The following is a 14,447-nucleotide window of genomic DNA, read 5'->3' on the forward strand; positions in this document are numbered from 1 at the left end:
AATTCCCATCTTTTTCAGATTATGTGAGAATAAATTATGCATATGATAATGCTAAAGTGTATGCTATGAATCTTAAATCTAGTCCCTCTGCCGTGAAAACTGACCACTCATCTTCACCCTTCGTGTTCCATTGTCATTCATCCACAGAAGGACCTCTCGTCTGATCTAACTGCAGCTTAGTTTCTCTGAAACCCTTTAATAAGGGACCTTGTCCAACAGTCCTCTGAGGGAAGTTCACTATATTGACTAGCATACCTTTGCCCACCCATTGACTTGCTCTGGGAACTCCAGCAGATCCATTGCCATGATTTGTCTCTTAAAGACCATGCATCTCCTGTCCTATCACATCATATTCCTTCAAATGTCTGTTAACTCTACTTTTTCTGGTAGCATCGTGTCCATAAGGAAGTCACTCTTCCAGATCTGTGGCTCCTCAGGCCCTTTAGGAACCTCTAAAAATGCTCCTTTGTTTCCACTGCTCTGGTGTTGAGGCAAACCGAAGCAACAGGTTGCGCACCTCATTGATACCACCTGGTCCTGGCAACATGCTGCTACTCCCTTTGCCCATTTGTTCTAGGACCTCATCAACCAACACTTCTCTTTGCAACAGCTCCTGGGGCTGGTCTGCCAGGGACACCGTCTCTGCTGGGGGAACCTCCCTAAGCCAGAGTGAGCAGAAGTGCAAAGGATTACTTGTGCTTGTCTGCTATGGTCTTGTGTTCCTTGGGTGCCCCTTTAACACCTCAGTCACCTCTCATCCTGCCAGGCTCTCTGACAGGCTTCCTCCTATGGATGTGTCTGAAAACTTTTATTGTTCTTATTTTTTTGTCCTTTATGAACTACTTCTCAAAAATATTTGCTTTGGCCAGTCTTACAGTTTAAATTTTCTTGCCAGTGGTTATTATGATCTAAATTTTGCCAGAGGTTATTCTGTCTTCTTTGCTTCAGCAGAGTTTGGAAGGATTTTTATGGTGGAATGATGCTGTGGTAAAACCAGGAGAAAAGGGGAACACAGCCCAGTAGGAATATCCCAGGAACTGCAATACACAAGTGAATGCGTCACCTCGTGCTCTCAGCACAGACAGAACAATCTGCCATGTGTGGGACTAATTCACCAGGGTACCCCAGCACAGAGAGGCATCTCATCTTCCCAAGCACCCATAGCGTCTGCAGTGACTGCAGCAGGGGCAAGGGCAGGGTTTTAGCACCATAAATAAAAGCATAGGTTGACCTACTGTGCCCCCATGCTTGCATTCAAAAAATGGTGGTTGACGGCACTGACTCCAGCCACCAACCAAACATGCCACGGTGACCTTTTCTGTGACGATGGTGGCATCATGTGTGGCGGTGCTGGATGTGTCCTCAAAGAGCGTTTCTGTCTTCTTTTCAGGGCCACCTTGAGGAAACTGCGCCCAGAGGACATGTTTGAGACGTGGGTAAGCACGTGTGGTGGGAAGCCTTGCGTCCCCTGCTAGCTTCCAACAAGAAACAACTGCTCAAAAGCTCGAGCCTCTGGCTGGGCAAAAACATTATCTTTCCTTCCTTGCAAAGCCACTTTCCCTCCTCTGGGAAGAAGGGAAAGCACTGGATGTGATGCCCAGTGCCTGAGTTCAAATGGTGTGCTCAAATGCTTTGCTCAACAGCGGTGGACAGCTGAGCTGGGTCCTGTTTGCTCCACAGGAGGAACAGGGAAAGCTAACCAAGTGTGCCAGTCAGGTGTTGAGCCTCTGTAGCAGCTGTGCTATAGCTATGGAGAGCATCCTTCCCAAGGATGCTCTATCTCATCTAATGGATGTCAGTGCTGGTGGTGGGGTGACTTCAGTGGCCTGCGCGCTGGGCGAGCTACAGAGATTGTACCAAACAGATGACTCATGGAAATTGTACCTGCGCAGTTATACAATTCAAAATGCAAGCGAGGGCAGGCAGTTCAGACAATTATATGGATTGTGGAGCAAATTGTGCATTGATTGCACTTCTCATGGTGTGAGCAAGCTGCAAGTCAGTGATTGTGGAGAACTAACCAGCAGTTTGGCACTGATCACACGCAGAGGTCTTTCTTGGTCTGCTAGTGTGGGGGAAAAGGGGAAGGATGAAAATGAAAGAAAAATCCCGTATAACAAATTATCCCTTCACTGTGAATGACTATGTTGTTAAAAGCCAGTCAGGAACCCTGAAGTACCAGCTGAATGCTGAAAAACAAAGCTGAACAGGTGCTTTACAGATGCTAAGGAAGATGCAGTCAGTCCTTCAAAAAGATTGGCACATTTATAACAGCATTCAGTTGCCTCCGTGCCTGGCTGTGTAATATGAAACGCTGTGGGACTCTGAAGCAGCAAAAACCTTGGGAGTCTTTAATACAACAAGGAAAGAGGTAATAAAACTGGAGCAGGAGTTATGAGTCACTTAGGCATGATAGCTTTTCATTTTGTTTTGAAATACAGATTCTGTATAGAAGATAGCTTCCTAGATCCACTGAAGTCCCCTGAAGATTTTTTGTAGGGCTTCAGTGGGATGCAAATTTCACATGCAGTGGTTTTGCTTTCATACTGAACATATTCTAAAATAACCTCAGGAAAAGTGTGAATTATCAGCAGTGGGATGTTCACTTTACCAACAGCCTCGGAACACAGAGCTTGCCTCCGCTATGAGCAGGGAACTCTACCTACAGGTGACAACAGGCTGGATTCTGATCTCACTGCAAGTTCAGAACATCCCCAATGCCTTCACTGGAGTTACTCCAGGGTTTTTTTGCTGCCTTGGAGGTCAGAATATAGCTATATTATATAGCTATATATATAATTCTACATCGCATATATATTTTTCTTTATTTTGCTGTCTGACAATGCTGTGGGCAAATATGGACAAAAAGCAACAGTGTAGATTTTGCCAGCTGGAAGTGGTCTGAATCCCAAGTAAATCTGCCTAGAATACCCTCGTGAAAATGTATTCCCCGAAGACGCCAGCAAAGGCCCAGCATCCGCTATTGTTTTTAAAGATAATGTTTTCCACTTAATCTTTCGGGGCTTTTTTTCCTTTCAGTTTTTGATGGTGGCTTTGTCACCTCTGGGCTCAGAAGGGAAAAGAAATTAGCATTTAGATGGGAATTTTTGCTCGCATTAAAACCAATTGAAATGGAAACCAGGACCAGCAGCGGGTGAGGAAGGCGAAGCCGATCCATGGGATAATTCAGAGATGACATTCATAGCAGGCAGATGATGAACCGGCCAGCAGATCTATTGGCCTTTGCCAATATCATTACCCATTACTCGCATGTCTCATGGACAAAAGCAGTCCACCAGCCTGTCATTTCTGTCCTCCACTCATTGGAGCCCCGAAATGAGCTACCTACTCAATTCCCCTCACTGCTCACGGAGACCCTCACCTAGAGTGAGAAACCCTTCACCTCCTGAAAGGTGCCCAAGTGAACCACTTCACCTCTCATATTGTGAGGAAACCTCCTTTCCTGGCTCTGAAGGAGCACATTTGGGGTCTGAGCATGATGGCAGCTATTTGTCTACCAACAAACCAACCCCTGGCAGCTGCAAATTTATGAGAGTAAGTGGCCTCGGGCATGGGCATGGCATGGGCATATTCCCATGCTAGAGAGCCCTTGGCCTTCTCTGCAGGCAGTGTTTTGCCCCACACCATCAGAAGCTCCCCTGTCTTTCCCATCATGGTGCCCACCTCATTTTTAGCTGACGTCTTTCAGCAAGGCTACCCAAACTACTCACTTCAGCACCTAATACCTCCACAACTCAGACTCACCTCAGCTCCTATTTCTGTTGTCTCAGTGGGGCTCCAGTTACAAGCCTCCCTTTGCAGTCCAAGCCTCCCTTTGCAATTGTCCTGTTCATTTGAAGGCATCCCACCGCTCCTCGTCTCCAGCAACTGCCCAGACTCTGTCCTCCCTCCTTGACCCATCAGTAATAGTTTTGTTGTTTCCAGGAGGATGACATGGAGGGAATCCACATTGTGGCCTTTGCCGAAGAAGATGACCCAGGTAGGAGGCCGTTTTTCTCCTTGCATGACTCTACATCACTCAAGATGGTGTAGTTTCATGTGCTTTTTTTGCATGGTGGAGCCCCACACCCCAGACAGGATGGGGAGCCCCAGCCTGCCGGGACAGGGAACAGGGATATTTCTGGGTCTTTAAGTTAGCAGGTGTGCTAGCCGGGACTCAAATGGATGGGCTCTAGATATAAATGGACAGCTGACTGGGAAGAAAAAAGTCCTCTCCCCAACCCCAGTGGCAGGATTTGCTCCCTAACTCTGCAGCCGTCTTGCTGTGTGGTTCTGGGAAAGTGCTGATGACTGGGTATGTGATGTTGTACGGGGGAAACCCGTGGGCATTGGCTCCTGAAAAGCTGTGGCATCAGTGCTTCTCAGCACCATCAGCGTGCTGAAAAGCTTTGGCCTCTCAAGGGCTCAGTTCCTCCCTCACCACAAGAAAATAGTGACATTGTTCCACTCCACGGAAGGATTACGAGACTTAATTCATGTGTAACTAATTTCAATACCCGGGGAGGATGCTCGAAATTAAAAGCCTTATTATCAGAAGAAAGAGCTGGGAGACAGCATTTTAATGAGAACTATAAACAACCTGTGTGCATAGGGGGGTGAGGGAAGTTGAAAACCCTGCAAGCGAAAAATGCCTGCGTGTTTGCAGGAGAGGGCTGCAGCAGTTCATATATCATTTCAGATGGTTTTGAGTTCCTGGAAATCCTGAAGCAGGTTGCCAGGGACAACACCGATAATCCTGACCTGAGCATTGTCTGGATTGACCCCGACGACTTTCCTCTGGTGAGTGGCAGGGGCTCCTTGCCTTTCTTGGTTTAATTCATGGATGCAGGGTTGGGGGGGAGGGGGGAGGGGGGGCATTGCATAAGCACAGGAATTGCCCCAGGGAATTTGGGACAGGGAAAGACGGGGAAACCAGACCATGGGTGATCCCTGAGAGCTACTCTCTGGGGTCTGCCTTCCATGAAGGTGGTGTCTTGGGAACATCCCCAGAGCTGGCACTTTCCTTTGCTGTATGCAGTGGCCCAAGCTTGTGTTCAGCCTCTCTTCTCTCTCGTGCACTCATCAGTGCATGCTGCATGCACCACAGCTCAGACAGCTGAATTAACGCTGGGGTATAGCGAACGTCCATGTCTGAGCTTTGTTCCTCTCTCCTGCAGCTGATCACTTACTGGGAGAAGACCTTCAAGATCGACCTGTTCAGACCACAGATCGGGGTGGTGAACGTCACAGACGTGAGTAGCATGTGCCCAGAAAATCCAGTGATCCCAAGATTAGGGTGCTAGAAAGGACGGGATCTGAGGTCCTCTGGAATCAGTGGGATTTCTGCTGTTGAGTGCAGGTAGACTAGGCTTTTTCCCCAGGGAAAACGTGTAAAGACTTCACCATTCCCATGTGCAGTTGGGTTTGTAACATCTCCAACATTGGGCTTCAGGGCTTTGGTCTGAGCATGTTTCTGCTGCCGAGTCACACACAAACCATGTCTGCTGAGGACAGGACCAGCCCCTGTGGTCTGAGCCTCAGGGCTTTGCCTGGTTTTGGTTTCAAGGTCTTACATATCCTCTCCGACCCACAGCATATGCCATTGTCTGTGCCCTGCTCTGACTGAGCCCGGGTGGGCTTGTCGGGGAAAACTGTGTGTGTTGGGGGGAAAGAAAGCTTTGCTTAGTGGAGGAGAAGAGGAGAAAAAGGATGGTGTTTTTGCAGCAGAAGCAGAAGCAAAATGGCCCAGATGATTGAGTGTAGGAGGGAAAGATGGTTCCCAACAGACGACAGGGAGCAACTGCCCAGATTGAAAAAAAACCAAAACCAACCAAATAAATACACAACCTTAATAAGAATATGACATAAACTGGTAAAGGAGAGATCCTGCTGAGGTGAAGAGGGTATACTGGGGTTCATCCAGGCCCTCCTCCCCCTCAGCCACTGCTGTGCAGGTGGTGCTGGAAGGATTTGGGTGGTAAAAGGAGTTGTGTCTGCCCCATGCCCAGTGGCAGTGAAGGGTTTCAACACTGTATTGCAGCCAGCATCGCTGCAGACGGACAGCAGCACAGGCAGGTGCTGCTTTGGTGAGGCTGTGGTGGTGGTGGTACCCACAGCATCCACAGCTGTGCTATCAGGCTAGATTTCTAGCAGCTACTGGTTTCACCATGGTCGCCTTCAAGCAAGTAAGCCATGAGACTGATGTCAGGTTGCCCACACACTGTGAGATTTTAAGGCAGGTGGGAGAGGGACCCATCCGATCCCCACCAGCAAAGATCTGGGGACAGCTGCTGAGTGCAATGCAACGTGCATCACGGCCCTGACACAACTACAGAGAGAAACCATTTGTCCTCTTTCTGACAGTAATAGTTCACTTTATCAGAAAACACATAACACGGCATGCTCCAGCCTGGCTCACTTATTACCTTCGTTTATTTTTGATGGTTAAGTGCTGGGTGTTTTAATCTCTTTAAAATGAACGTGCGTGGGTATGTAAGTGTCTCTAGAAGCAAAAATCTCTCCACTGAAGAAGTGTTCATATTTCAGTGTATGACTTCTTTGTGTTTGAAATTTCAGCCATATGGAAACCTGCTGTTTCATTAGGACAGAGCAGAGAGGGACTTAGAGTTGGGACAACTGGCCAGGGCCGGGCACTGGTCCTGGCCCTGCCACCAGCCTTGCTCCCAGCCCTCATGTCCTCTCTCCTGTATCTCCACAGAAAAAGAGGGACAGGGAGGGAGTACTAGACAATTGTGCCTCCTACGAAAACAAATGCTGCAAGACCATAAGATGGGATATGTGGCAGGGAAGGCAAAGCAATAGTATTATGAAGAAAGTGGAGACCCTGGATCTTGCTCATCCCATTGAGGGCAATGAGAGGGAAGTGCAGAGGCTGGCTTGGGAATTACAGCATTGAGGCGGCGCTGGCTGGATGTGAGTGGTGCTTTTCCTGTAACAGGACAGCATCTACCAGATTATGGGTCAGACACCTAGAGAGTGGGCAGCCAGTGGGTTAAGACTTGTTAGCAGAATTGTTAAGAGAGAGACAAAAGGGAAGAGGGCCAAGGTAGCATCTGTCACCTGAGATCATGAGAGAAATGAACAGATGAGCCAGAGATAGAGCCCAAGCCTTCCAGTCTTTTGCCCTTATTACTAGTCTGCATATCTCTCTTCATCATATTTACTGCCATTGGCCATGTTTAAATTATATCAAAGTTACATTAAACAGCTATCAATGGAAATTCATGGAAGTAGGATTGTCAGTGGCAAGAGAATCATATAGAAAGCAATATTATGCAGGAACATATGCCTTATTATCCAGCAGTCACTCAGAGACCTGTAAAAACTCGTACATTATCTAGCTTTGATACAGTAAAATGTTTCAGGTTGTTCATTATAGTATTTGAAGTTTTTATTTCATTCCACTTAAGTCTGTTTTCTATTCCTCAAGAGAGAGATTTAAGAAAGTTCTAGGTTGGCGGGTGATATCTAAAACAAACACTGAGCTCATTTCGTTATTTCAGTGTTACATCACTGCATTCAGCCAAGTTACACAGGTACAAAGTGGGGCTTACACAACAGAGTAAAAATAAACACTGCTGTTGGCTTCGGTGGACATAACCCCTGTGACCCCATTGCTTCTCTAAAAACCTGCCAATACAAACACCAGGGCTCTCAGCAGCCTCCACCGGCCTGTGACATCGTAGTGGTCCAGGATTAGGGCCATGACACGCTGCAAAATATTGCAGATTTATTTGCCCATCATCTTCTCTAGGTGCAATGGGCCCACTCCTGTTCACCTGATTTAAAGGTGTCACTTTCTGCTTCGCAAACAGTCCTGAGGTTGGGGACAAGATCATTTTCATGAAGCAAGAGCTGGATGCCTCTCCATGGCTCTTTTTGGTAACAGATTTGATGATTTGTGGTTTAGGAGGAAAATCTTGTAAGGCAGCAATGTTTTTTCTTGAGCAAAGATTGGTCTGTCTTTTTACCAAGCCATACAACAAAGAGAATTAGGTACCACAGACAGGGAAAGAAGTGGGTACATTTGCTAAAGCCAGTAGTTACCTTCTGAAATATGAAAAGCACTTGCTTCTGTAACATCAAATGCTGAATGAGATAACCTCACAGCACCCCTGCAAAATAGGGGGCTGATCCTATTTTACGGAAGGGAGACATAGAAGGGAAAGAGGCTTAGCCAGATATTTACCCAAGGAACCTATAGCAAAGCAGGGAGAAAACCATTCATTTCCAGGTCTCAGAGACCACCTAAGCTATGCTTCCTGTCCCTGGGTAACAGCCACAATTTAGACAGCATCTTCCCACTGTATTTTGGACAACATCTTCTTACTGCATCCCCCCATTCCCTATATTTTGTGGAAGTAATGCAGACAGCTGGAGAGAAAGAGCAAGGGGCAACTGTAGTCCAGGTGTTTTTCACCATTCTTCAGCTGGAGCATGATTGAGATGATCTAAGGAAAGGCTCTTCCAAGAGGAGGAACCGCTATCGCATGTGGAAAGTCCAAAGCAACATCCTGAGGCTTCCGGAGGTGATGGTAAAAGAGGCTGGGGAGAAGAGGTACTGACATCAGCGTGTAAGGGCTCAAAGGAGGAGGTCCCAGAGGGGCTCTGGAAGGCAGGAGAGAAATGCTGTGATGTCCTGTGAACTGGGATGACAGAGGGGGAGCTGGCATAGGTCTCTTTATGCTCTCTTTATGTAGACTTGAAGTCTACAGAACTGGCCAGATGGGGTGAGGACAATGCATCAGGCAGACAATGCTCTTGCTCACAGGTATAAGCAGTGCAGGAGAGGAACAGGCAGCAGGCACACATCTAACCCAGGGCAAACAGTAACACACACTCATGTAAACCCCATTGACCAGTCCCACTGTCCCTAGTCAGAAGCAACAACACTTCAGGGGAAGTGGCAATCCAAACGTGTGGGCAGAGAGACACTGTGGCTGAGCCTGCCCACAGGCTGTGGCAGAGAGGGAGTTAATGCCACCATCATCTCTCCATCCCACCTGTGGTCCAACCTTTACCCCCACAATAGCAGTGAACCTGATCTCTTCCCTGTGTCACTGGGGGGGTGGCTAATCCCCCATCATCTGTCCCCTCAGGCTGACAGCATCTGGATGGAGATCAGAGACGACGATGACCTGCCCACTGCTGAGGAGCTGGAGGACTGGATAGAGGATGTGCTTTCTGGGAAGATAAATACCGAAGATGATGACGACGATGATGACGATGATGACGATGATGACGACGACGATGATGACGATGACGATGATGACGACGATGATGATGATGACGATGATGACGACTAACCGTGACTCTGTGCAGTTTGACTTGTGGGGGCTGAGAGGCCTCCACCCCCGCGGCAGGTCCCTCCATCGGACGACCTGTATTTGAGCGTCAGCAAGCAACGCTGCTCCTCTTTCCCCCCTGCCCCGCTCCCCCTGCTCCTGCCCTTGCCGAGACCCCCGGGCCTGATTCTCAGTGGTGCTGAGCCACCGGGACTGCCCTTGCGGTGGGCGGGCGGCACCTGCAGGCACCCAGCACCGCTGTAAATCATGCCCCCTTAGTAAGGACAATAGGAATCTGCAGGGAATCTGCCCCCAGAGCCCCAGGGCAGGAGGAAAGTGCCTGCCTGCTCGCTGCCAAAGGGACGCAGGGAGCCAATTTGTATTTTCCGCGCTCATCGGCCCAGCACTTACATTCAAAGACCAAATCTCACTTCAAGACATAGGGAAGGCCACTGTAAAGTTTAGTCCTTTTATTAAAAACAATGCCCTTTGCAGCTACTCTGCCAAGACCATTCAGTCCTGCAAGTTCTGCTGCCAGAGTCTATAGCTACTCATTAACATGCTAGGAGCAGCAAAAAGCTTTGGGAGGGGAGGAAGGTTTTTGGGATGCTATTAAAGTTTTCAATGATTCCGTATAATGACAGGATATTCTTGTCTGGCAGAGCAATGCAAAACCAAACACCACGGTCCCTGTCGTAACATCTTTCTTCTTGAAAGCTCAGGCAAAATATAGGGTAAGTGTAGGTGGTCTGATACAGGCCATCAAAGCTTGCAAGTTCCTACTGCTGGAAAGGCTGATCCAGGTCTGAGCCCAAACTCTTGAGGCTGAAGATCATGGCAGGGAGCCAAACCATTGGTCTTAACCCCAAAGAAACACCGGAGCAGACCCCAGGCCAGTTCCAAACACAAAACCAAGGTCTGGGCTGGGCCTACCTCCCTTTCAGGTGAATCTCAGCTGGATTGAAGGTGGTGCACATGAGATAGACTACATAGTCCTGCCAATGGAAACATTCACAGGGGCCCACCCTGAAGCCCTCCTATTCCCCACGACCTTCCAGCTTTGGCTGACTTTTAACCCAAAGCCTACGTAGCATCTTTTCCCATGACCAAGATGTGGGGCAGGAACACATCCGTCCAACCACATTAGATGCTGGATAATGTGTGTTGGGCAATGAGCAGTGAAAGGATTCAAGCTGTTTGGCTTTTAACTATTCAGTTGCATAGTTACTCCCTGCTTAGAGAATCAGACGTCCCATGGTAGCCTGTGAGAAACCTCTTTTGCCTGCAGACTGAGAAGGAGCTCAGGGCACCAGTTCGCAGTCAAGGGGGTCACTCACAAAGCAAAAGGTCAGCAACTCCGTCCTGGTGAGTGCAGCACCATCCATGTGCAGGTCACTGCGACAGTATTAGGTCTCCCTGCTTTCCCATGCCAGCAGATTTCAGTTGTCTTAGCTTATTAGGTTTGACAATAGTGCAATGAATGGAGAGTTTGGAGACAGTTTTATCTTTATAAATACATTTATAAATATGTTCTCCAGTCATTCAGACTTGTTAGCATAGGTAGGGTACACATGTCCTCTCTTGCTACAGATGAAAAAATATTATTCTGACCTTTCTTATAGTCGTTTACATCAGAGGTAAGTGATGTTAGTGGAAATAACGGTGTGAGGGACAGGAGAATCAGATTCGTTATACGAATGTGAATCAGCCTGATGAGAAACAAGGTTTACACATGATACATTTCCTTTATCAGATGAACTGCAAAGCAAGATTTTATAGGTGTTTTTTTTTCTCCTGCCTGTTGATCAGTCTCTTTGACTCTCTCTCTCCCTCTCTACATTAGCTGAAATAGAAATTTGAAACTACTGGTATAAAAAGTTGAAGTACTGATATGTTCCTACATGTGCCATATCCCCTTGGTGGAAAATGCCAGCATTAGCAACATGCAGACGGATATCTATATATCTCTATGTATATGAATGAATACCGTGCTTATATGGTATATGACCTTAGGCCATGTTTGCTCCTCATTGAACATCAAACACTCAACAGGTCCTTTTCAGACAGAGCTTATTAGAAGAACAGACAGGACAGCAAAGCCCCCAGGTCAACTATTTGCCCTTTCTTGCTTCTTTACAATGCATAAGTGCTGCCTGGAAGGTTTGAACCAAGTGTGTTTGGGGAGACCGTCCGCCTAGTCGCACTGGAGTTGTGAACAGCTCAGCCCCATCCCAGAGGACCTGGTGGAGACTTTCAGAAGGCTCAAAATGCAGAGTGCTCTCAGCCTGGAGGTCCACTCCTCTCCTTCACACACCCCTCTCTCCTGGCCAGAGGGATGCCCATCACCTTTCTTCTGCTCTTTCCTTTCAGCTGTTTCCTCCAGAGGTTTGCTGGAGGACCCCAGCTCAGAGAAAGAGGGAGCAAGCTGGACTCAAGGTCTCACTGATGTACATCAGTAAGGAGCAAGAACGGGCAAAACTAACCATTTAGTAGTCTTCCAGCCTGCAATTAAGGGGCAAAGACTCACCTGAGAAAAGTATTTTTTTATTTTACCACGGGGACTGTGCCCAGGAGTAAAATACGCACAGTTTCACCCTGCACGAGGTTACGGCCTGCACGGGCCCTGCAGCTCCAGATCAGTCGCTGCAAAGTGCCGTGAATTTCTTTAAACACGAAGAATGAAAGAGGAGTTGCTCTACTGCCTTTCCTAACTGGCACTGTCCCCGGAAATCCCGAATGCCTGGGTACCTTCCGTGTGCCTCCCCTCCCGCTGTGGAGGCCTGTCTATTCTCATGCACCCCTCTCCAGGTGCTCGGAGAGGCACAGCTTACACAGGCAGCGCAGGCAGACCCTGCAAACGGCACTACGGACGTGTTCAGGTGCACAAGTGTTTCACAGGCACATACACAGCTCAACGCATCAAGCAACAGAGCTCTGGGGGGAGGGGGAGGGATAATTAATGTAGTGGTGCTTAGGCTTATACAGAGGCCAGTGAGGCTGAGGCTCACTATACTGGGGCTAGTGGGCTGGTGTCAATATTTTATGGAAAGTTTCCCTAGAGTTATGAGAGAAAGGGCTAACCCTATAGCTGCTACTCCTTCACGGTGCCAACGCAGTCCTTGATGGGGCCCTTTCTTTCTTCCCTCATCCCCCCATTACGGTTTTCATCTTTCTCTTTGCCTATGAAGGGGAACTTTTTATATCAGCTTTTGGGATAAACACATAAAAAGTTAAGAAAACATTGCAGCAGAAAAAAGGATTGCAGCAACGAAGATGAGCAGGCAGCAAAGCCTCTCCTATTAACCTGTGACGCCTCGTCTGCCCTGAGTTCATAGTGACTCAAGCACCAAGCAAAGAAATACCCCTTGTGAAGGAGATGGCAGCTTGAATTTGAACGTCTTCCTTGCAGGGACAGGTACAATGGTGGTATGGGGAGGTATCACATGCAGGAGCCCAGGCAGGGGCGCTCCCGGGCTCCTCTGTCAGAAGTAGGCACAACTGGCATTTGAAAGGCACTGGCAACCCTGAGGAGCAAAGTTGGCCTAACTCTGGCCGCTACATACTCAAAGGCAAAAGGTCAGTACGTTTGGATGAGGAACCAGAAAAAAAACCATCTCTTTATTTAAAAAAAAATGCACGTGGGCAGCACTGAGTGTTTCTGCAGGCAAGTCTGTTAAGACTATCCCTCTCTTAGCACATAGTTCTTTTTCTCCAAAATGTTAATTAGATATTCATAGTAAATGGGTCTTAAGACAAGGAATTGCATTTTGCCCTCATCTAACTGCGAGTGCTTCAAGCTGATCAGTCACTTCAAAGTATCGAAAATCCTAGTCTTACCAGCCCCCAGCGACAGCGAGGACCCCCCCCTTGCACGTGATATGTGGTAAGAACACGAAGTCATACACCGCCTCCTCCCAGTTCCCAGACACAGGGCTGGGGGCCACAGAAGAAGGCTTTGTTTGGTGTGCTGGCCCACAGGCCACCCCGTGCTGCTCATGAGCAGCAATCAAGGGAGAGGGAATCCCATCAAGAGCCCCATACAGCAGCTATCACACAGAAGCGCGAAAGAGGAAGCTTCTGCCTTTGCAGTGGACTCAAGGACACTGATGGAGAGGCTCTGTGAACCCAAAACTGCTCTGAGCTAATGTCAACCATTTGGGAAACAGCTCCAGAAGGAGCGGACAAGGGAGGTACTCTGGAAATCACAGATTACTCCATATTTTCAGGGTCAGCAGTTTTCGTGGTGTTTCTGAGGAGTGGTGAAAGTCTCCTGTGCTGCCCTTGGGACAGTGAAACCAGAGATCTCAGCTGCTTCCCATCCCAGAATGAAGCTGCTCAGCCAGAGGCCAACATGCACGCAGAGCCAAGGACACCAACTGCTTCTCCCTGTCTGTCTGCACATCATACCTCAGAAATGATTGATTCATTGCCGAGACCAAACAAAAAAATGTTGCCTTTTGTTCCCAGGGAAATAATTAATTAGACAGGAACGTATCACTTCCCAGCTGCCGCTGATTTGCCGTCCTGTGAACATAGGCCAGGATTGCATCTGGGTTCCTCTCTGCCCTGGCAAAGCTTTGGCTTTGGGGAAGCCCCACACACTGGAGAAGCCAGTTGCACACCGATGCCTGGACTTGGGGGGCTGAAGAGGGGGAACGGGTGATTGGGCCACAAGTGCCAAGGCCCTCCAGGGCAAAGCAATCTGCCTCCTGGCTACCTTCACACCCCAGCTACATCTACACCGTGCAGTGCAACACCATCCGCTAGAAATGGGAAGCAGCAGAGCACAGCAGGAAGGATAATTAACCTCGGTAACGAGGCTGCGCCAGCAGGACTGTGTCCTACCCAAGACTCTGTATGTCATCCCTTGGATTTTCCCTGCTCCCTTGTACCACCGCTATCTGGGCAAAGCAGTCCTTCAATGGTCAGTACCCCCTGGAGTCAGCCCTGGGATGCCTCTCACACCTGTTTGGCAGAAGAAGATGTCTAATCACGATGCGGACCATGAGGCAGGGTCCAGGGCGGAGCCAGCCCTCTTGGCCCAGCTCCTAGAATGTTCTCTGCCAGGTTTAAAAGGTGCTAAACTATTTAAAGGGGCAGGGGGAAGGAGGAAGATAAAGAGCTTCCTTGCAGCTTGAAGAC

At 48.4% G+C, this 14,447-nt stretch overlaps 1 protein-coding gene across 1 annotated transcript in view; it reads left to right on the forward strand.

Moving 5' to 3' along the window:
- CASQ2 (calsequestrin 2) overlaps nt 1–11,282 on the forward strand; it is a 35,916-nt gene extending 24,634 nt beyond the window's left edge. The window contains exons 7-11 of the mRNA XM_082493810.1: nt 1,391–1,436; nt 3,946–4,000; nt 4,700–4,800; nt 5,178–5,252; nt 9,120–11,282. Of these exons, the coding sequence (XP_082349936.1) occupies nt 1,391–1,436; nt 3,946–4,000; nt 4,700–4,800; nt 5,178–5,252; nt 9,120–9,326 (484 nt within the window). The 3' untranslated portion in view covers nt 9,327–11,282. The remainder of the gene's footprint in view (nt 1–1,390; nt 1,437–3,945; nt 4,001–4,699; nt 4,801–5,177; nt 5,253–9,119) is intronic.
- The last annotated feature ends 3,165 nt before the right edge of the window (nt 11,283–14,447 follow it).

Source organism: Vanellus vanellus (genome assembly GCF_965231255.1).
Source record: "Vanellus vanellus genome assembly, chromosome: 1".
Taxonomy (NCBI): Eukaryota; Metazoa; Chordata; class Aves; order Charadriiformes; family Charadriidae; genus Vanellus; species Vanellus vanellus.